Raw genomic sequence first — 23,666 nt, forward strand, 5'->3', positions numbered from 1 at the left:
TATTAAATTCTTGGCAAACGTACCATTTGAATTTACACAGACAATCATGAAATAGAAACCAATTTTTAGAGACCAAAATAATTAGTTGCAATAGTAACTAAATTAGAGATCATTTTATAAACTAAAAAAAAAATTGGTTTTTAAATTAGTTTCTATTATTGTTAAATAGTTTCTAAATTGGTATCTAATTAGCAACCAAGGTTTTTGCTACCAAATTTAGAAACTAAATAATTGGTAGTTAAAACCTTGGAAAAATAGTTCCAGAATCATTGAAAATGACTTGATTTCTATTTGATAATTTGATATAAATAGGATTAATTTGATGATATGAAGTGAAATAAGTTAAGGATGAACAAATGTGATAAGTAGCACCACTATCAATAATCCAAGAACTGAAGGAAGAAATAAAGTTATTACCAATTTGTGTTGTCATGTTGGAAGGAATAACAAAGACTTGACTAGAAACATTGACACTGAATTTTGCCTTTTGTAAAAGAGCTAACAATGTTTGATACTGATCAGGAGTAAAACCAATTTGTTGAGACTTCATTTATGACTTTGAACCTTCATGATTATGCTCATTATTATTAAAATTTGTATTCTGAAAGACCGCATTAGTATGACTCAGATCATGGTTCTAATTTTTAAACTTGAAATGAGGTGGAAAACGATGCTTTTTATAGCATGTATCAATGGTATGCCCTGTCTTTCCACAATGATTGCAAATTTTGAAAGTATATCCTCTTCCATATCCACCACCTCCGCCATAGGTCTTTCCACAATGACTGCAAATTTTGGAAGTATATCATTTTCCATAGCTCCCTCTTCCGTATCCACCACCTCCGCCATAGGTTGTAGCATTATTTTTATAACCTCCTATGTTAGTAGGAATCATTGCCTTGGATTGATCACAAAAAAATTGTCTCTCTTGTTGTGTAACGAGAGAGAAAACTCTATTCAATGATGGATTTCTGATGAACTAACATGGTAAGGTGAACAAAGATCTTGTGAGGAATCAACAACTTCACCCATGGATAAATGTAGCAACCAGAGCTCTGATACCATATTAGGAAGTGGACTTTAAGCCTAACTCAACCTCATAAAACCGGCTTATGAGGTGAGGTTTGCACCCGCTTATGAGGTGAGGTCTCCAACACAACCCCTCATGTCGAGAATGACAGCTCATGCGTAGGACAATATATTTATGGGTGGTCCGATAACAGCCCAATAGTAGGGGGCCTGATAAGCCCACCAAACACTTGCTAGAATAGGATTTAAATGCCTCTTATACCATAATATAAAATAGAACAAAGATGAACAAAAGAGTACATAGATGGACAACAAAGTAAAATAAAGGCAAATGATATTAGAAAGAATATCTCTTCTATTATTCACTTAAAACTTAAAATCAAAACAAATAGTCTGAATATATACAAGCAGTACATTCATTCCAGGTCTAGCTAAAGAGAAAAAAAATCAATCAATAAATACTAGACAAAGACAAAATAAAGCTTATTTACCTCTATAAAATTAAAAAATACAACGTCCTTCTATTCTATTGCTATAAAATTTATAACGCAGAAACTTTCGTGGTAATAATTGATTAATATATACAATTGAACCAATAATTAGGAAGTGTTCAAAGCCACAATAGTTGAAAATCTCATTTACTTTATCATATTTAAAGTAAATATAAATAACTTTTGAACTTTTTTAAATTCATAATGATTGCATTTATTAATAATACAATGAGATCCAGAGTGGATTATGTGCAACGTATCTTTTTTCACATTATTAATTAGGGTGGTACAACTGAATGTTAAACTAGTTTTTTTTTGTAGACCTTACCTACTACAGCTAAATTGTTCTTATATACCAAATTTTAAATTACAATGCTTATGTTAATAATAATTTATAGAGAAGAGGAAGACTTGGGTATTTTAATATGAATAAGAAGAAGACCATTAAAAAGGTGGCTTGCTATAATCTTCACAACTGTGCTTTCATTCTTAACTCTTATGCAATGGAGTGCTTTCATCTCTCTGGAGGTATGATTCAGTGTGAAGTTAACTTCTGCTTTGATTTCAAATTCTAATCGATTCCTTTTCAATTCAAGTTGTAGATCACGTGTTTGTGTTTGTGTTTGTGCAGTAACATAATGTTTCAGCGTCACTTTTACTCTCTCCTCGATTCAAGCAATGGAATACTTTCGTCTCTGTGGAGGTATGAATCGGTGAAGTTAACTTCTTCTTTGATTTCAAATTCTAATCGATTCCTTTTCGATTCAAGTTGTAGATCACGTGTTTGTGTTTGTGCAGTAACATAATATGTTTCAGCGTCTCTTGTACTCTCTCCTCGATTCAAGCAATGGAATACTTTCATCTCTGTGGAGGTATGAATCGGTGTGAAGTTAACTTCTGCTTTGATTTCAATTTCTAATCGATTCCTTTTCAAACGAAGCTGTAGATCATGTGTTTGTGTTTATGTTTCTGCAGCAACTTAACGTTTCAGAATCTCTTGTGTTGAAGTCATGGATCGCCACTTCTTTCTCTCATCTCTCTCTAGTTGAAGCAGGTAACGTAATCTCACCTATGTTTCCTCTTTTTCCACTTCCAAATTAGTTAGATGTGAACTATGAACAGGATTCATACTCTGTTTTGTTTTCTAAACTAAAGTAGTATTATTGATTATGATTTATAATATTGTCACGGAAACTACTGTTCAGAACTAACTCTTTTTTTAATTTATAAATATTTTTCTTTACATTTAAATAATTTATATGTCGAGATCTCCATTAAAATAATATTTTATTTATAAAATAATTTATATGTGAGATCTGAAAAAATAATTTGCATTAGAAATAGTATGAGATCTGTGAAAACTGGGAATAAAAAGTAGTTCAAAATAGTGAGAATGGCTCAAGTGAGATGAGAAGGGTGAGAACTTATAAAGGTTGACTTGGACAAACAAAATAGACAGAGAAAATAAATAAGTCTAATAAAAATAATAAAACAAATTATTAGACCTAGAATAAATATAAAGATGGTTTAGTTAACAAAATTAAAAAAATAGCAGAATTTTTAATTTTTTATATTATTTAATTTAGACAACAGCTGAATCTTTCTTATTTTCCCATAAATTAGGACTTATATTTGCAGTTTTGTTTTACTTCACGTACTCTCTTTTTCTTCTAAAATAATGCAGTGATTTTTATAATTTATAATTTTGTTACGGAAACTAATCTTCATAAGAACTCCCTTTAATTTATACATAATTCTTTTTAAATTTAAACCATTTATATGGATAGAAGTTACATTAAAATAATAATTTTATTTATAAATAACTATTATAAACAACTTTTATTAAAAATACTCGAAAACTCAGTATAAACAACCACATGGACGATAGAGTTCAAAATGGGAATAGCTGGATGGGAGGGAAAAGTGAGATGAGAAGTTCCGAGGGTCATGGATGGATTTTTTTTAAAATTAATTTTAAATATAATAAAATAGATTGGATGTAAAATAAATATTCATTTAACTAAAGCAAATTAATTTGAATATTTTAGATTAATTTAAAATAGAATAATTTTTTTTTGTCAATTAGATTAAATTTGATGTGGGATCAACCTAATTGACTTGACGAGGAACTTATTCAATTCAGCTTAACATGGTTTCAACTCGATGTGGACTCGATGTATAAACAAAATATATAATATCTTGCTATGGAGCTCGTAAAGAGGTTGTAGATACGTCGTACGAACATCACATGGGGGACTGAAATAAAACTTAACTTGACTTGGTCCGATTTGATCGATCTGTCTTAATCTCACCTTAGCCTTACTTGACCTAGACCAGCTCAAACTCAACTCTGTCTAGGACCAACCTGACCCAATCCTAACCATACTTTGCCTGACTTGAACATAACACAACTCGGTTTAACTAGGACAAAGCGATTAGACTCGATTCGGTATGAACTGACTTGACTTGAGTTCGAGTTGAGTTGGCTTAACTCAGTCAACTTGGTCTAATCTTTCATGAATCCGACCTAGTGTTACCTTATTTGGGTCTAGCTGAACTTAGTTTTTCTTAAGCTAATTTAGGCATATCATAGTTTTGGATTTTCAAAATTAAAAGAACTATCTAATTTATATTTCATCAAAAGTCAATTAAATAGATTGAACTTAAAATGTAAAAATTTAAATTTAAATTTAAGATAAATATATTTAAATAGATATAAAATAATATAATTTTGAATAATTATAAATTGGATTTGTTATTGTAACCTAAAAACTTGACTTGAGAAACAAAATAGAGGGAGAATAAATTAATGAAATAAAAAAAGACACTTAAAATAAATAAATTTTTATTGTTATTAGTTTTTACTAACAGAAATGAAGACGCCTCGTTCATGTGTATTCTCATCTTTAACTTTTATCATTTAAATATAATTATGTTTATTATTAAAAATTAAAATATAGTTATATTTATTTTTAAAACTAAATATTGTAATTACCTAATGTATAAGTGTTTATTGAAGTAGGAAAGATGTTGGACATGTATGACAAATTTATTCACATTATTTCGATGACACACTCACACACAATGTATCAGTGTTTATATATATATAAATAAAATGAGCTGTACATTTATATTTTAATATTTTTATTTATTATAAATTTATAAATTTATAATTTTTAAATATAAACTTGTATATACATAAATATGACAACAATGTATCACTCGTATTTATTCTTTATTATACTAGGGTTAATTAATTTACTATTATCATTAATTTGTATAAGAACATATTTTTTATAACTATTTTTTGTCATATATTAATTAGACAAATTTATCCTTTAATAAATTAAATAAAATTTACTTAATAAAGAAGTAAGTATATAGTTTCTCTACAAAAAATAATTATATAATACATTTACTTTAAAATAATTATCGTACGTTTTTTAAATTATTGTTAGATAGTTATTTATTTTTATCGTAATAAAAAATACTGTTCATCCGTCTCTATATTACCATTGATAATATATAAGATGGATATTTTTCTTACACTATTTTTAAAAATATTTTTGTTCTTATTTATTTCGTAAATATATAAATCCTGTTAAAAATAAAGTGATAGTAATATCTTTTAAATTTTATAACTATTTTTATATATTAATGTATGTTTCCATAAAACCCTAAACCCTAAAACAATATAACTTTTAGTTTTACTATATTAGGTTTTTAAGCATTATAATACCCTGTTTTTATATCTCTTCACATTTAAAAATGATATTTAATAAAAATGCGGTAGAAACATGATCTATATTTCATATACCATTATCAATTCCGTAACATAACATAAATACTTTGCCAAATTCTCTTTAAGACATACATACCTTCTCCCTATATCTTCCTTTGTATACTGTATTTTGAAAATTTTGTAACACCTCCTTATTATAATATATATTTTTAGATTGTACAATTGAGAAATGAGAAGATAATCCTGATCTAGAAATTATCTAAATTCATTGTTAAACATATTACAAAGAAGAAAATAAAACACTAAGAAAGCATTAATGCTCTTTTTTTCTAACACCTTTATCAAACTCTGAAACTTGATGATTTCTTCATGAACCTTGTGAATTTTTATAGGTTAATCTGGTCTTAGAATCTTAGAAAATATTCTAGTTTAGATTTTGTTAATAGAGTTTCCAACTTTCCATAATTCTTGGGTTTTGTTTCTAGTTTTATCCTGAACTATGTTTCTTCGTATTTTGAATAAAATTTTCTTCCAATTCTGTTTTTGAGATATTGTAGATTTTGTTCTCTAAGTCTTCTTCTTGAATCTCGTTTTCTGTTTAGATTAAAAAAGAACAACATGAACTTTCACATATTCACTCACTCGCAAAGGTAAAAACTTTCTTTAAACCATTTAGACCATCTACTCTTAAAACACAAAATTAACATAAATAATAATTAAACATAAATAAACCCAATTAAATAAATCTAAATTAAAATAATAGTTTTATCTATGATTACAATCCAAAAATTTATCATTAAAACTTTAAAGTGTAAATTAAATTATGATCGTTAATTCATACAATAACTTAATTCCTATAATCCACTATAATTTTGTTTTTTCATATTTGTAAATTTTATCTAAAAGTGCTATAATCTAAAAGAGTTGGTATAAATTAAAATAAATATTAATAAAATTAAACTTACAAAATATATATAATAATTTTATATATAATGCATATTTCAGTTCAAGCTTTGGTTAAATACATTTTTTACTTCTTCACTTTTTTTTTCTACTTAACAAATCTTTTGACATACTTGGCTCTCATTTAAGCACATGTTTGAATATATTTTTTTTAGGGAGTGTAAGATTTTTTTAAAATAAAATTATTTAAAATAACTATGGTTGACAAAATTATCTAAGTAAGAACATTTAAAAATTATTATCACACATAAACTTTTAAAACTAATGATTGAAGTTATTAGATTTATTTCTATTTCTATTGTGTGTCCAATAATTGATTATTTAAAATATAAAAAATTAAATCTAATTACTAAACCTAACATCATAACTTTTTTTTATGTAATTTTACTATAAAAGTGATGTACTGGAATATGTAATACAACAAAGGATGTTAAAATCTTTTGTTATCTAATATATGTAAATATAAACTCACTATAGAGTATTCATTTTCTCTAGTTCAGGTTAAAGAAAATTGCATTTGGTGGAACAAATTGATGGAGTGCCTATTGGGTTTTGCATCTTCCGTTTCAAGAGATTTAGTGTGTGGAGCATTAAATCAATTACGTTATCCTTGTTGTTTTAACAATTTCATAAAAAGCTTGAAGAAGAAGAGGGTGATTTGATTGTAACGAGAGATAGTGTCCAAAAATTTGTTACAAATGCTAAGAGACAAACAAGAAAGACCAGTGAAGTTGTTGACAAGTGGTTACAAGATGCTATCAATGATGTAGACAATGTGAATCAGTTATTGAAAGAGGCAAAAGCCAAAAAAATCTGCTGCTTTGGGCATTGTCCGAATTGGATTTGGCAATACCGTGTAGGAAAAAAGTTAGCAAATAAAAATGTGTACCTTGAAAAGTTCATCGCAGAGGGTAGAAAATATGTGCCATTTGATCGCATTTCTACACTTCCATCAGACACCCTTCATTTTCTCTCAGAAAAATGCATGACTTTTGAGAGTAGACAATCTGCATATGAGCAACTACTGGAAGCAGTAAAAAATAATAATATTGCCATGATTGGATTGTATGGGATGGGGGGTTGTGGTAAAACCACATTAGCAATGGAGGTTAGGAAGTTAGTAGAAGCAGAACATTGTTTTGAAAAAGTTCTTTTTGTATCTATTTCAAGTACAGTGGAAGTTCGAAGGATCCAAGAAAAAATTGCAAGTTCATTGCAATATACATTTCCAGAAACTGAAGTAATGGAGAGAGCCCAAAGATTGTGCTTGAGATTATGCCAGGAGAAAAAAATTCTTGTGATTCTAGATGATGTGTGGGAGAAACTTGACTTTGGTGGCATTGGGATTCCCTCCTCTGAACACCATAAAGGTTGCAAGATTCTCATTACCACTAGATCGGAAGAAGTTTGTACTTCAATGGATTGTCAAAGAAAGATTTACTTACCAATTTTAACGGATGAAGAAGCATGGAGTCTTTTCCAAAATAAAGCACTTATATCCGAAGGTACCTCTGATGCCTTAAGGCATATGGGAAGATTAATTTCCAAGGAATGTAAAGGATTGCCTGTTGCCATTGCAGCTGTTGCTAGTAGTTTAAAGGGAAAAAATGAGACAATATGGAGTGTTGCATTGAATAAATTGAGAAGTTCCAAGCCAATAAATATTGAAAGAGGTTTGATCGATCCCTACAAGTGCTTGCAGCTGAGCTATGATAATTTGGATACTAAAGAAGCTAAATCACTTTTTCTGTTGTGTTCTGTGTTCCCTGAAGATTTTGTAATTCCAGTAGGACATTTAACAAGATATGCAGTAGGATTAGGTGTAGTTGGAGAAACACACTCATATGAGGAGGCAAAGAGTGAAGTGATTGCAGCCAAAATTAAGCTCGTTAGTTCTTGTTTATTGTTGGATGAAGATAATGAACGTGTCAAAATGCATGATACAGTTCGCGATGTAGCCCACTTGATAGCAAAGAATGAGAATAAGATCATCAAGTGCGAAGTGAAAAAAGATGTGATTGTTGAACAAAATTCAGTAAGATATCTATGGTGTGTGAAATTTCCAAATGATTTGGACTGTTCCAATCTGGAGTTTTTATTCTTACGAACAAAATTGAAAGAATTTGATGGAATTTTCAAAAGAATGGGAATGCTCAAAGTTTTGATTCTTTTCAATGATGAGGATGGAATAACACCACCACTGTCAACAATGTCTTTAAAAACATTAACAAATCTTCGTTGTCTAGCCATTTTCGGTTATGAATTGAGCGACTTCTCATTTATAAGCTATATGAAGAAACTTCAAAGTATTTCGCTATTTAGTTGTTCATTGCCTTCATGTTCTGAATTACAAACCAACGTTGGAATTACACAAGTACCAACCATAAAATTGTTAGAGTTGAACAAATGTGACATTAAGGGGAAGAAGTTTGAAGTAATGAAAAGAACCCCTCTACTCGAAGAGTTGTACATTGTCGATATTGAAGGAGAATGGGATGCTAACAGTAAAGACAATATTGATTTCTTTAACACGTTTAGTGTCCCCCAAACACTTCAAAGTTATGGAATTGTATTAGGATCCCATAATTTTTATGATTATAATGTTAAAGAATTTTGCTCTCATCACAGAACTTTATTACTTAACTATTTTAACATATCAAATGAGGTAGTTAAGAGTTTGGCAAAAAAAGCAAAGGATCTATTTATAGCCAATATTCAAGTAGGCACAAAAAATATCATCCCTGATATATTTCAAATTGAAGGAGGAGGTTTGGATGAATTGAATAACTTTGAGATACGAGATTCTGAAGAGATAGAGTGTTTGATTGACACTAGTAATCATTATAGTGAAGTGGTAACTCTCTTCTCCAAGTTGCATACATTGAGAATCCATAACATGGAAAATCTAAGAGCTTTATGGCATTGTTTTCAACCTACCAATGGGTCTTTTGAGAACTTAGAGAAGTTGTATTTAAGTGATTGTCCAAAGTTGACATCTCTCTTTGCTTATGTTGTGGCTCGACGTTTGGTACAATTGAAAATATTAAAAATAACAAGATGTGATGGACTTGAGCATATATTAGTAGATGATGACAAAAAAGAGAAAAGTCAAGGTGAATTTACCACTCATGTACAAACCTTCCAGAATCTTCAGGAAGTAAAGGTAAATAGTTGTAGAAAATTAAAGCATATATTCTTGGCCAACATTGTAAGAGGTTTAGCTCAATTGAAAGTGCTCGAGATTGAAGAATGTGACATGCTAGATCAAATATTTGGGGATATTGTTCCATTAACACACCATGATCAAAATGAAGAACTTAATGAAATTGTTGAGGAAGATAAGTATCCACATTTGTATAGAACTTCAATTCCATCAACATCTATTGTGAAACATAGCCCAGGTACATTTTTCCGTTTTCATTTCAAAATATGTTTAAGCATGTATTAGTAAGTCTACAAGTTATTTACAAGTTACATGAAAATTGTGAATCTGTTACATGAAAAATTGTGAATCCGTTATTGTATATGAAAAATTATGAATTTATTATTGTATATGAAAAATTTAAGCATATTAATTGTACATTGTTTCATCCTGATCATGATTTTCCATATATAAGGTTCAAACTGTTGACATTATTAATCTAGTTTTACTTGAACCATCAAAATTTGTTTTGGTCTAAATTAAAGACAATTATATTTGCTTCTTAAAATTTTGATATAATTTAGAATTATTCAAAGAAAATTATTTTGTATGATTCTTTTCATCATTATTAACCGATCATTTGATGCCTAAGATAGTGGTTTTAGTCCTTAAAAATTAATGTTTTAAAAAATCAAAATGCAACTTGCATAAGTAGCATATATATAATGAACTCTAATATGTTGAACGATATTTTTTTTATTTATAATTGCTCCAGGAACTCTATCAAGCCTTGCAAGCCTTAGGATAAACAATTGTCCAAAGTTAGGCTCAATTTTTACAGCGTCTACAGCTAAGACCTTGACTTCTTTGGAAGAATTGATCATAGAAGAGTGCAGTAGTTTGAAGCATGTAGTAACTCATGAAAGGGTCAATCAAAATCATAAGGAAAATATTTTCGAGGATGACCATGACTTTCATAGTGATATTTCAATCTTCCAGAGTTTGAAAAAACTACATATCATTGGATGTGACTTATTGCAACGTATATTCTCTGTCTCTTTTGTAGGAGGCATGATGAAAATGAATGATATAAAAAGTGAAGAGGCTGATGATTTGAAATATTTTTCAAGTCGAAATAATTTTGGAGAAAGTTCTTGTCACCAAAAACAAAATAATACTCAAATTGAGCTTCCTGCTTTAGAAGTATTCAAATTTGATTGTAACCAGGGTAACACCATTCTAGATAACTATCATGTAAGATGTCCATCTTTGAAAACACTATCATTAGGTATTGGGATATTTATTGAGTTTTTCATGATAAATTGTTCAACAGATGCTTCGAAAGCTAGACATGGAGATTACATTTCAATCAAGGTATGATTACTTATCACTTGTTTTGCTTCTCTTTTCGTGTATTTAAAAAATTTCTCTAAAGATTTGAATTGCAAGATTTGTGGTAAAATGGAAAATGCTCTTACAAGCACTACGACATATTTGGTGACTTGAATTCATACCAAATGTGAACATGAATTTTTAATATCCAAGTATTGGGATAGATTATTTTGGGTACATTACTTTTGTGAAATTATTCTCTTTTCAACTTTCTCTTATTGGACTAAACAAAAAGTAATTTATTTTTATAAACAAACAAGTGAATATAAAAAATCAGTGGTATTTCTTAAAATTCTAATCTACACGAATAATATGTTAGAAATTAAATGCAATAGTAATTAGACATTAATTAGTTGGTGTAAGAAGTAACTTGGTGTATATATTGCAGATATCGAACTCAGATTTTGTTCCCGCAGTTGAAAGTGTTGAATATCTTTCAAAACAACCACAAGGTTTGACCTTGCTTATTATGCATAATATAAGAGAGATTGAACTGAAAGGCTTTGATAAGGTAAAGTACCTTTTTAAACCGTCCATTGCTTCATCATTGATGTTGGAAATCTTGACAATTAAGCAATGTCATGGACTTGAGCACATTATAGACATGGAGGATGAATATGGCAAAGAGAATTTGAATGCTATCTTCCCAAACTTAAGAGAGCTCTCCATACGTGATTGTGTCCAATTGAAATATATGTTTGGCCAATATCCTGTAGCTAATCAGGATTGTGAGGAGATTCATATTCATTTATCAACATTAGAAATATTTTCTCTTCATAATCTACCAAATTTTGTTAGCATTTGTGCTACCAACAATCTCATTGTGACATGGCCATCTTTGAAGGAATTTGAGTGTCATGAATGTTCCTATCCTTTTTATGATTCTATTAGTTGTTTGACAGCTCCTACGGATTCAAGAGGGCTTATTAGTGTAAGTAGGAAAGTAGTCTTGTCTTTATTTTTATAGTTATTAGTTATTTGTTCCTTTTTTGTTTGGATTTTTTTTATATTTCCTATTAATGTCTTGCAGGATTCAAAAGGGACTCAGAACCATTTCCTCACTTTGGAAAATCTATCCATAAGAAATTGTGAAGTAGAAGGTATTTTTTTGTCTTAATGGACATGGAATGATTGGGCAACAAATGAGTTTAAGGTTAAAGGATTTGTTGTTGGAAAATCTACCTCAAATGACTTATATTTGGGTGGCTTCCAAGAATTCAGTTAATCTCCAAAATCTCACTACATTAATAATAATGGGATGTGCAAAATTGAAAGTAATCTTTCCTCCCTCTATTTTAAGAAGCTTAACAAAGTTGAAGTGTCTAAGCATAAAAAAATGCATGGAATTGAAGCAGATTGTTGGATGTGAACAAGGAGATCCAAAGAATTATGTTACCTTCTCAAATCTTGAAAGATTAGAAATAATTGGATGTGCAAAATTGGAAAAAATCTTTCCAAAGTATGTTTTAAGATGTCTACCAGAGTTGAATACTGTGAAGATAAGAAAATGCAAGGAATTAAGACAAATCATTGAAGAGGATGTGAAGGATAAAAAATTGTCACAAGCTAAAAAGAGTTATTCTCAACCATGCTTCCCAAAACTAGAAGCATTGTATGTTGAACATTGCCACAGGCTAAAAAGAGTTATCTCTGGATCTACATCTAATGACCTTCCCAATCTTTATCTTTTGATCATAAGTGGAGCCTCTGAACTAGAAGAGCTTGTTGGATGTGAACAAAGACAAGGTGATGAGATAGGAAAGACAAAAGTTGAGCTTCCAAGACTGAAAGTTTTAATATTTATGCATCTCTCAAACTTCAGTCAAGAGATTGAATTGCCCAATTTAAAGAATAGTGTTGTCTACGAATGTCCAAAACTCTCTTTGACTCCAACAACTACTTTTGAGAAGCTCAAGGAAATTTTTCCTTATAAAGGTAAATACTATACAATCTTCAAATATAACCAAGAACTTGTTAATAGTTCATAGAATATGATCAATTTCCATATGCCATTGGCATGATTTGAGACAAATTTACCCTCAACTTCACCTAAAGAAAATATATTTACAAATTAACTATTTCACTCAAATTTCCAACCGAGTATTCACTAGAAGTTTTTAAATAAACACATTAAATTATTATTTGCTGCAAGTATTTTTTTTAATTTTAAGCTCTAACAATTTTAGTTATGAAGAACATTTATAATGAAAACACTTTATTTTGATGGGTGATAAAAAAAATTCCTATCATAAAACTTTTTAAATCATTTTTTATTTTAATTGTAATGATATAATGATCCATCATGGAAAGCTGAGGTTTCTTTTTGTTATGTCTTTGATTGTCACGTGAATTCCTTAACATATAATTTTCTTGTACAGATTTAAAAAACACAGGACTTTTTGAGTGGGACATTAGGGACTTGATGGAAGATTTAGATGAAGATTCTAGTATTAGTAGCAGTGATTTCACTTCATCACAGGTCAGAACCAATCAATCTATGAATCTAAGTACAATTTATAAAAAGTTTGATAACCTTTTTCACTCATTATTAGGATTTTTTTAATTTAAACTTACGTGATGGAAAAAAAATAAGATTTGAGATTTTAAATAAGTACCTGAATCATAAAAGTAAGAAATTGTTTTGTTATCTCCAAAATATATATTTTTAAATGAAATAAAATATTACACTTAAAAAAATTATTAACTAGTAACTAATAATTTTAGTGAAAAAATAATTAATTAAATTAAATATTATTTTATAGACTAATAAAATTATTGATATTATTATAATTTTTAATATTAATAAAACTTATAAACTAATTTTTAAATAAATATCTAAAACTAGTTTATAAATTTTATTAATATTAATATAAATTATATTAGATAATGTCAGCCTATGTCAACTAATTAAGAATCAACTTGAAACTAAAATTAAATATAAAGAAGAAGGAAGTATAGTCACAATGAAAGTTACTTTACTAAACTTAGCTTTAGCATTGTAAAGTGTATTATTGAAACTGACAATATTTATTGAAAAAGTTCTAGCATTAGTGAGAGAGTAGCAATACCAACAACTATTTAAGAATTTAAAAGTCCAATTCTAATTTGTATGGTAAATTTTTTTGCATGAAATACCTTAGCATATAAGTGCACTATATAATTACTAAACCTAAAAATGAATTGTGTGATATTAAGAGTAATATGCACTAGAAGAAACAATAGTAACACAACCACTAAAAATTCTCCAACTAGTATTATACCATCACATGATGTATATTAAAAATAGTGGTTCTTTCAAACTTTATAAACTCTCACTCAATCGTATTTTCTTAATTTGTGAAAAGGATATTGGAAACATAGGAAATAAGAGCATTGAAGAGGGGGCTTCAGTTGAGGGTGTTAAGACAAAACATTTGTCAACTAGTGTTGAAGACATTAGCATTGGAAGTGGTGTTGCAACTCACATTGAATCTGGTGGTGTGGACATACTTGCACAACATTCCAAGGTTGTTGAACAAGATGATAAGATGAATGAAGGCAAGGCAAGAATCATGCCAAGCCAAGAAATCCAAGTAGAAGAAGGGTTGAATCTATTGGACAAACAAGAGGGTACATATTGTTTCTAACAACAATGTTGAAATTTCTCCAGGTTTTTTATTTCTTCTTTTCTTGTTTCAATCCTATATTTTCATAACACTCACTCAAACTTTCTACAACTTCTGCAGATATTCGTACAAGATTGGAAGCATATAGACATTTTGTGGATATGGATGATGCACAAATTGCTCTTCTAGTGGAGGCAATAACAACATATCCTCATCTTTGGAATGCTTGCGAAAAGTTTAGTGAGCGCTTTCAAGCTTGGAGGTTGAAAATTTTAGCAGATATGTTGTTATTCCTTCAGAAGGAAAATGTCGATATTGTTATTCCTCAAAGAGAAAAAGTGTTCCATAAACTATGCGATGAAGCTGTTGAAATTGGATTTGAGATTTCATGGGTAGATGAAATGCGTCAACATGTTTTGACGAGGGATCCTAAGCTGAGAGAAGACATTACAAAGAGACAAATGGATGAGAATCCTAAGAGGTATGATCATTTAACTCTTGACTATGTAATGTAAAGAATTAATGAAATAAAGAATCTTAAATGACTTTGTTAATGCCCAAATAAAATGTATAAGTTTTTTTGTGAATTTGAAGTTATATCTCTATGTTGGTTGTGTGGATTTTCTCTTTTTGTTTATATATACATTGTGGTGGTATTTGCAATTCTTACAAGATTGATACCATTAATTTCTAAGTTTTCTACTCTTTGGGATGCATAAAGCGAAAAATTTAATTTTGGTACACAGGTCTAGTAGTATGGACGTCGTAGATTCCCAGCCTATTGAACAAGATGATGGGCTTAATGAAAATTGCAAAAGAACTTTTGTACGTTTGAAGACCCAAAATGTTAATAGTAGCTTCGAAAAAGGTGAAATAAGTGTTGTTTCTAATGACCGCATTGTGGCTACAAGAAATGAAGAACCAGATAGGGAATTTGTTGCAAAAGTTTCCACTTCAGAAATACCAAGAACAACAACATCATTAACAAACTCACAACCAGTTGAAAGTCTAACTCCAAGTTATTTGAATATTCATGTGCGTGAAATACACTCAAATGTGAGTCTAACAAATATTTTTCCAAGTATTAGATGAAATAAAAGTATTGAGACTATAATGATTTTACACGTGTTTATTACTTTGTTTAGGCATTAAAGGACAAACAGCGGATTAGCGAACCGTGTTTGATGAACCAACAAAAGCCACTTGGAGAAATTGTAAGTAGGCACAAAATTCCTCAGGTAAATGGCAAACAAAATAAAATTGCATTAGAACCTCTTCAAAACAAATTTTGTTGGCAAACATGTTGTCATTTTCAAAATAAAATTGCGCACAAGAAAGCTACATTTTTTGTTTTTTGTAGAGTATTGAACAAGTTGTTGTAGAGGAAACCATAGCAAAGAACACCATGGCAGCTTCATCAATTCCTTCTGAATCCGCAGGCCCACAGTTGGACCAAATATTTACTTTCCAAAGTAAATCAAATCCACATGTGAGTTTATTTTATCAACATAGTTTCAACATTTTTTATCAGCATAAAAATGATGTTACCATTTTGATTTATCATTTGTTGAAAGATTGGAATTAAAAAACAAAAAGTACTGGATTTGAAGTTGGAATTTAAATTTAATGAATTTGTTACCATCACACTAATGATTTAACTTCTACTTCTTGCATTTCTATGATTTTATCAAAAATGGTTTTAAGGAACACAATGCTTTGTAACTATCGTGTCTTGGTGCTAACATATTTTCTGTTATATTTTCTTCTTATTCCTCCAAGAGTGAAATTAGGAATAGCCAAACTAAGACACGCACGGCTAAAACAAGTGAAGGTCATCGTAAAATTAATCAAGACTTTGGGACCAATGATATTTTGAGTTTATTTGCACCTGTTGATGTGGGGAAAGAGGGTGAAGATAACATAGTTGGAAAGACCCTTGTTGAGTTGGAAAAGTATCTAAAGATGTCTTTGAAGGACATAGTTACCTCTGAGACTAACAGCCTTCGCCTTTTGTCTGCTCTTAATTTCTTGTTCAACCTTCCTTTCGAAGATGTAACTCTATCAAATGGACTCAAAGATATTATAGGCACTATGCAACAAGAGTTCCTAAGCATTGTATACTCCTTTAAGCAAGGCTTTGCTACCACTGAGAAGTTGGCAGAACTTGAAGCTCGTGGGAATGATTTGTCCATTACTCTTGTTTCCAAAATTTCTAAGGCAGAGAATTTATACGATGAAGCTCAACTGAAGAAAGTAGTTTTGAAGGAACAAATCAATAGGTTGAAGGAAGAAATAAAACTTTGTGAGGCTGCCTTATCATCTTTGGAGGAGGAAAAAAATAAATGCATTGAGGGAACTGTAGGGTACAAAATGGAGCTTCAAAATGTGAGGAAAGACATGTCTCAAATGGTGGAAGATCAAAGAAAAGTTCAGAAAGAATTGTTTGAGGTGGCTTACAAATGGTCAGTTCTGTGTAGTCAATATGAATACAATCGCATGGCTACTAGAAATCCCTAATAAGAGTTTTCGTTGTTCACTATTGTTAAAGACCAAATTGTTCATTACTCAAAAGGAAGACTTGTGACTATATAGTGTTTACTCTTGTTTTTCCTGGTAGTGTATGCTTCAATTTTTCATGTATAACTTCCTCTTAAATTAATTTAATGTGCACTCAACCCATCAACCACATCCACTCATCAAATAGTTTCAATTTACTTTCTAAATTTTGATTATTCTATTTTGTTGTATGTTTGTTATCTTATTTGTTTTTGTGTAAGAGGTTGCTCTTGGTGAGAGATAAAGACAAAACAAGTGTTATAAAAAAAAAACTATTTGTTCTTTTATAATCTGTAGTGAAGTGATCAAATGTCTTTTTTTCTTCAAAATTACAGAAACCATTTTTTTTCTATTCTCTTCCTTCAATGAATGCCATTGTCATTTTGTCTCATTAGCATAATAATATTGAGTCCTATTAGTGTGTGACTGGAAAGCATTTAAGGGATAAAAATTATGAGCATTCATGTTTGAGAGAAAAGAAAAAGGAGTTGCATTGAGTGCTACATTAGCCCATTTTGGCATTCCTCTTTCTTCTAATGCCTCAATGTCTTATATTCAACATTCCACTATCTTACCATATGCAACCAAAATTATCTTTATGCTCTACAATAATAAACTCAACAAAATTATAGGAATCCAAAAGGTTCAAGTCCTACATTAAATTAAAAAGGAAGAAAGTAATATATACTATTTACTTTTGATTTGTAGTTATTTTTTTATTGATTGATCTATAATTTTATTTTCAAAAAATGTTTTTAATCCTTTTTCGGTGATAATTTTAATCTTTAAAATAAATATCTTGTTAAAACAAATAATTATAAGATAAAAATGTTGGGATACTTTAAAATGAAATGTTTTGATTAAGGAAAAAAATTGTTCTAATTTTTTTACATTGCTTACATTATTTTAAATTTTTTGAGTGATTGTTTTACTTTTCGTTTTAAAGATTTATCGATTAATCTTCACTCCTTTAAGCTTTAAAAAGTTTAAAAAACTTTTGTTCTGTTTATATATATATATATATACTTATTGTGATGATATATGCAATTCTTATAATATTGATACCATAAGTTTCTTAATTTTTTTTTCTTTAAAGCGAATAATTTAATATAGTAATGTGGACATGGTACTAGATTTCCGACAAGGTGATTATATAATTCAGGCAATTGCTTCCTGCATCATATCACTGCACCCAATTTTAACGGAAAAGATAAAAATATCTTTAATGTATTATTTTTTATATTACGGATTTTTTTATCTGGAATGAGTTTTTGATTTTTATTTCCGAATTTTTATATCCGAAACACAAAAAACTCTTCCGGATATATTTTTCTGGAATGTATTATTTTTTATTTCGGATTTTTATTTTCAAAATAAAGGTTATTTTTGGAATTTTTTAAATTGTGTTGGGTGCAGGTTGGAAAATGTTAGGGTGTAGGAAGAATTTGCCTATAATTCACAGCTTTGACTTACTTTGTTCAAAATCACAATTGGAGAAGAGACTATTGACAATCCAAGGATTAAAAATTATGAAAACAATCTAAAAACAAGATTGATATCAAGTGTAACATTTTCCACTTATTTTAAATAATAAAGAGTAAGAAAATTTTCTGTTCATTTGTACATATAAAGTTTTTGGGATAATATTATTTTCACAAATTGGACAATGTACCTTAATAAAATTAATAAAGATTTGAATTATTTACCATGAATAAATTCTAGAGAGATAGGACATGTAATAAAAATAATGTACATCGTATCTACTTTTGTATAAAAGTTAAATATACAATAAAAGATTTGGTGTAATATACATGAAAATACTTTAATGTCAATAGTCTCTTCTCCAACAAAATATTTACAACAAAATAAATTAAATGTTTTTTTGTATTTTCGTACTTTGTATTCTATATATATTCTTAGGTGGTATATTTCAATATACAATTTTTTCTTATAGATTTTTCTATCTTTGTTTCATCTCTCTTCTTCTATCCCTAATTGAACAACCATCATGTGTGACTAATTTTATCTTTTGGGATTGAGAGTAATATGTTTAAAGATGATATCTAAATATAATATTTTGTTCTTGATTGATGATTGGTATTATTATTTTGTTTGTAATGCTTCGTTTACCATGATCTAGAATTTTAGATTTGACTGGAAAGTACTTCTAAGTTTTTAACCAAATGATAATGCTTAAAATATTTGAATGTTGAGAACAAATTTGAAATGTTAATTGCTCTGATCCTAATGATGAGAAGTTTTTATAAGTATGCGAGGAATCGATATTTAAGAAACAACTTAATAATTTATATGCGAGGAATCGATATAAATGATTTTTATATGAACATTCATATCAATCAAAGGATACAATATTGTCATGGTAATCAAGATATAAACGAGTGAGAAAGATAAACACAGCAACAAACTCTTTAAAACTTATTAAATTCTTGGCAAACGTACCATTTGAATTTATTAGAAGATAAATACATTCCTTTTTACTTTACACACAATTTCGAATTTTAGCACTCAAATCCTTAATTGAACGATATAGATTGGTTTTTGTCAGTGGTTGAATGATGAGAATTTGAGTACAGGAAAAAGAGTCTATCACGCATCAAAGAATGTTGCAAAAATAGTTCTAGTAATTCAAAGTAAACCCTTTTGTCCATGTACACATTTATAAAGCTAATTCTAGTTCCCATGTTCAAACTTTTACCAGGAATTGGTAGCTATATAACTGGAAAGGAATGTGAATAGGGTTTTATATGAGGTCTTAGGTTGGCAATATGAGAAGCAAATGCATGGTTGAAAGTGTTCACAAACCTGCAAGTTTAGTTCCTAAGTTTCTAGGCTGCAATTTCAGTAGAATAGGCACAGTATGAACTCTGTTGTGATACAACTTTAAAAGTATTTAAACCTTACAACTTTGTCAAGTGTTCAGTTTTTAATTCCTATAAAGACAATGTCCCCAGAGGAATTTCTCCATGTATTCTTAGGTAATTAGCATACACCTTCCACCGGGTTGTTGGAACAATGAAATCATATCAGAGGAACTATATCCACCCTTACATATCAAGACAAAAGTATATTTATGCAGCCAAGCATATGTCACAAATTTCTATGGAAACATAAGGTTGTACATGAAAAGAAAGAAAAAAAAGACAGTTCTAAAATACGAAACTTCTTCTCTTCTAGGAAATAATGAAAAAAGGATGGACATGGTGGTAACACTCTTCATATGAGACATCTAAGTCTTGCAAATGTGAGATAACCTGTGTGACCTCTAGCTTCACCACATGGTCTAGCCATAACAGATGAAATAGGACTACGGATCACATTACCACCATCTGAACACTGTCTCCTCTTGCAAGGAAGTGAATCATTGGAGCCATCTCCATTCCTCTGGGTGCTTTCCAGTTTCTCTTCTCGGACTTCGTATGTTCGGAGGAGTACCTCAAAAGTCCTTATATCTTTTACATATGACAAACATTTACAGAGGAATTCTGTCAGTGCTTTTACTAATAAACATTAGTTCCATAGATTATCAGAGAAAGCACCAAAAGACAAAGCAAAATAGTAGTTCAGCAGCTCAAGTACAAGATCTTCCTGAGCTTCTCTTCTCAAAAGTAGAAGCTGCCAAAAGATTCTACTTTCATTTTTAAGAGCTTTTTCTTTCAAAAGATTGTGTTGGACAAACTACTTTTCAGGAGAAGCTGTACCCAAAAAACGTTGGGCCAAATGCTACCTAAAAAGAAAATATATAGATAATGACAGAAAGAATAAAACTATACTGCACCAGTGAAGCTGATTTGAAGCACTTCACATGAACGTTGAACTTGTTCAATGCATGGGGAGAATGAACACAATGTGCCATCTTGTTTTAACATTTTTGCAGCTGAAGGAATAGCTAGCCAAGGTTGAGGTAGATCCAAAAATACCGCGTCAGCGGAGCCAGTGAACTCATCTGGAAATCCCTCACCCTGAATGTCCCTGACTCCCACAGTGACTAAGCTGCTAAGACCAGTCCTCTCAAAATCATCCCTGAACAAAAGGAAAAATAAAATATAACAGGAATGATTCTCCATTACATTTTAAATAAAAAGCAGTATGAAATATATCTTGATAAAGACCATCCTAAGTGAATTCTCTCACACGTACAAACAAAGACAAAGATACCATATTTACTATAAGATCTCTATTTAATGTTTTATCAACTCCTCCATCAAAAGATGAGTACTGGTAAATAAGCTTGTACTTGAGTATCATCATTCAAAAACATGACTATTTGTTCGCCAAAAATATGGTTTAAAATTTCACCAGCAAGACAACAACAAAACACAATCTACAGCTATTAAATATAAGGCCTTGATGACCTTGATGACCTTGATGAAAGTTAAAGACACAGGCATCAAATTAACAGATGGACACAATATTTAAAGAGGCAATCTAAGTAGACTTTCTTCCTTGTTACCTAGCTGATCCGGCTCTTTGCTCATGGAAATCAAATGTATAGACATGTCCAGTAGGAGCCACTGCCCTTGCAAGTGAAGTAGTTAATGATCCACTTCCAGTTCCAGATTCAAGAACCAAGCAACCAGGAACAATCTCCAGGTACATGACAACAAAGCTAATATCAGCAATATATAGAATCTGAGTCCTGTGGCTTAAAACAAGTGTCCACAATTCTGGTGTAGGAGCCAACAAGTACACAAAACCACCCTTGTTGCTGAATATTTTGGAGCCAAATGGCTTTCCAAGCCACTCTGAATGCTTAAAAACACCAAATCGGTTCTGCAGGACTGATCCCTCAGACACTGTAACAGCCTTCATGTTGTCATGCCTTTCATAAACAATAACCAAATCACCATTACTGATTGTCCGATTAAACGAAAACTTTCTTGCAGGATCACTGGCCAGCATCTTATCAGTATTCAAATCCATCGGTCCACTCAAAAAGAACAAGTACCAGCTAACCAAATCTACAAAGAAGCAAATGATCCATGAGTACATGTTGTGGGAATAGAACTAGAAAACTACATAAATTTCTGAATTTACTCGGTCTTTTGTATTCAATATTTATTTCTCAAGCATACAATACTACTGACACAATCCCCAGGAACAATAAAAGTAGATTGCATAACTGAGACATGTTGGGTAAATAAAATCAATGAAAGTAAAAAAAATAAAAAAGGATATCATTATTATAACATCCAAGCATAAGTACAACACTGGCATACATACATTTTCCCATAAACACAAAAAATAGATGGAATCATAACTAGGAAGCTCTTCTCAATCCCAATACTTGTTCTTGTACATACATTTTCAGAAAAAAAAAATCAGTATAAGTTGTAAAGCATACAAAATAGAAGAATAAAACCCAGCAAAATATCGCAAATTCCAACACTTTGTTCCTGTAAAATTTAAGTAAAGCACACCCAAAATTGCATCAGAAATTTCTAGCAAAACCCAAAGTAAGAAGCAGAAAAGAAGAAACCAAAAAAAGATCACAAATTCCAAACAGTTTCAAATAAAATTTAAAAGGCATCAAGTTGTTTGCTATCAGAAAGTTGAGTGAGATAATGTCTTACAATTCTTTCTCCTTCGAATTAGGAAAGTGGGTGTGAAGGGTTCAAGACCAGACTTTGAAAGCTTAAACCTTGATGCGAGGACATGGAAAGCACCAGAGGAGAAAAACTGTAACAACGCGCGGTTTACTGAAAAGAAAAAAACTCCAAAATGATAGTTAGAAATTATAGGGGTGCAGGAAGAAAAAACATACTAAAATGATATTCAAGACGTTGGGCTACTAGTAATGGTTTACAAAGAGTAACTATTTTTTGGCAATTTCTCCCTCCACCATATCAATTTCAGCATGCACCCAATCAGTTATAGAAAATGACAAAAATACCCCTCCTTAAATGACGAAAATAATCTTATACAAAAATGGAAAAAATTATTTTTGAAACTTTTATCTGAAATATTTTGGATTTCAATTTTCGGAATATATTTTTGAATTCTGAAATTTTTTATCCAGAATTAGTTTTGTGTTCAGAATTTTTATTTTATATAATGTATTTTTTATTTCTCAATTATAATTATTATTTTGGATTTTTAAATTTGGAATAAGGGTAGTTTTAGAAATTTAAAAAATTGATATGATGGAGGTTAAAATTGATATGGTGCAGGAGGGTAGTTTTGAAAATTTAAAAAATTGATATGGTGGAGGTTAAAATTGATATGGTGCAGGAAGAATTTGCCCTATTTTTTGCACCACATTGTTTCCATGTTCACTCTCATAAGGAGGTGTTGAAAAGGTTTAAAATGGCCATATTTATGGACTAGTTTTCATATGCTAATGCAAACCCATGCATATGAAGAGGTTCTTATATTTTTTTTTTCTATTACCCAACTTATGATTTTTGTATTAGGGTTAGTAACTAGGAATAAAACCAGAAATAAATTGTTTGATCAATTTCATAAAAAAATTACCATCTACCAAAATTTTAAAAAAATATATTTATTTTGTTACCAAAATAATATTGTGTGTAAGATATCTTATAATTATATTTTTAAAAAAAATTAATTTAAATGTTATTTTTCTAGATGATAATAGCTAAAAACTATTTAAGAGTAATTTTTAAATTGAAACTAGAGATGTACTAAAAGCAAATTTGGATACATATGAAAAAATATTTGTTTTATTTTTTCAAGGCTTATATAGTCATGTATTTGGGTCTATAAAA

General features: G+C 29.9%; 2 protein-coding genes across 8 annotated transcripts; one reads left to right on the top strand and one right to left on the bottom strand.

The window, feature by feature from the left end:
• The first annotated feature begins 1,898 nt into the window (after positions 1 to 1,898).
• Positions 1,899 to 17,050, top strand: LOC137828172 (probable disease resistance protein At4g27220). Of its 7 annotated transcripts, none has more exons than XR_011083821.1 (12): positions 1,899 to 2,048; positions 2,152 to 2,223; positions 2,319 to 2,392; positions 2,496 to 2,574; positions 6,726 to 9,626; positions 10,143 to 10,741; positions 11,148 to 11,690; positions 11,790 to 12,694; positions 13,138 to 13,238; positions 14,104 to 14,368; positions 14,485 to 14,845; positions 15,111 to 15,420. XR_011083821.1 is itself a non-coding variant. In XM_068634644.1 (8 exons), the coding sequence occupies exons 5-8, from the start codon at positions 7,211 to 7,213 to the stop codon at positions 11,392 to 11,394; spliced, it is 3,171 nt and encodes a 1,056-aa protein (XP_068490745.1). In that variant the 5' UTR covers positions 1,904 to 2,048; positions 2,152 to 2,223; positions 2,319 to 2,392; positions 2,496 to 2,574; positions 6,721 to 7,210; the 3' UTR covers positions 11,395 to 11,631. The 7 variants fall into 7 exon arrangements, 4 of the variants coding, with proteins under 4 accessions (XP_068490745.1, XP_068490752.1, XP_068490761.1 ...); XR_011083820.1 differs by having other exon boundaries at positions 1,904 to 2,048; positions 6,721 to 9,626; XR_011083830.1 differs by lacking the exons at positions 11,790 to 12,694; positions 13,138 to 13,238; positions 14,104 to 14,368; positions 14,485 to 14,845; positions 15,111 to 15,420 and having other exon boundaries at positions 1,904 to 2,048; positions 6,721 to 9,626; positions 10,143 to 10,621; ... (1 more) ...; positions 11,148 to 11,270; positions 11,362 to 11,495.
• Positions 17,051 to 19,964: 2,914 nt separating this feature from the next.
• LOC137829698 (uncharacterized) lies at positions 19,965 to 22,667 on the bottom strand. Its single transcript, XM_068636583.1, has 4 exons — positions 22,512 to 22,667; positions 21,392 to 21,899; positions 20,717 to 20,961; positions 19,965 to 20,390 (listed from the first exon to the last, which is right to left on the bottom strand). Exons 2-4 carry the CDS (start codon positions 21,859 to 21,861, stop codon positions 20,155 to 20,157), a joined length of 951 nt encoding a protein of 316 aa, XP_068492684.1. The 5' UTR covers positions 21,862 to 21,899; positions 22,512 to 22,667; the 3' UTR covers positions 19,965 to 20,154.
• Positions 22,668 to 23,666: the final 999 nt, after the last annotated feature.

The sequence above is a fragment of the Phaseolus vulgaris genome, chromosome 11 (assembly GCF_000499845.2).
Source record: "Phaseolus vulgaris cultivar G19833 chromosome 11, P. vulgaris v2.0, whole genome shotgun sequence".
Taxonomy (NCBI): domain Eukaryota; kingdom Viridiplantae; phylum Streptophyta; class Magnoliopsida; order Fabales; family Fabaceae; genus Phaseolus; species Phaseolus vulgaris.

Excerpts from the sequence above, each read along its gene's own strand:
- LOC137828172 (XM_068634644.1), top strand. The coding sequence starts at position 7,211 with ATGACTTTTGAGAGTAGACAATCTGCATATGAGCAACTACTGGAAGCA. Across the intron at positions 10,742-11,147 it reads GAGATTACATTTCAATCAAG|ATATCGAACTCAGATTTTGT; the intron begins GTATGATTACTT and ends TATATATTGCAG. Across the intron at positions 11,271-11,361 it reads AACTGAAAGGCTTTGATAAG|ACATGGAGGATGAATATGGC; the intron begins GTAAAGTACCTT and ends AGCACATTATAG.
- LOC137829698 (XM_068636583.1), bottom strand. The coding sequence starts at position 21,861 with ATGGATTTGAATACTGATAAGATGCTGGCCAGTGATCCTGCAAGAAAG. Across the intron at positions 20,962-21,391 it reads CAAAGAGCCGGATCAGCTAG|GGATGATTTTGAGAGGACTG; the intron begins GTAACAAGGAAG and ends CCTTTTGTTCAG. Across the intron at positions 20,391-20,716 it reads GCTTCAAATCAGCTTCACTG|ATATAAGGACTTTTGAGGTA; the intron begins GTGCAGTATAGT and ends CATATGTAAAAG.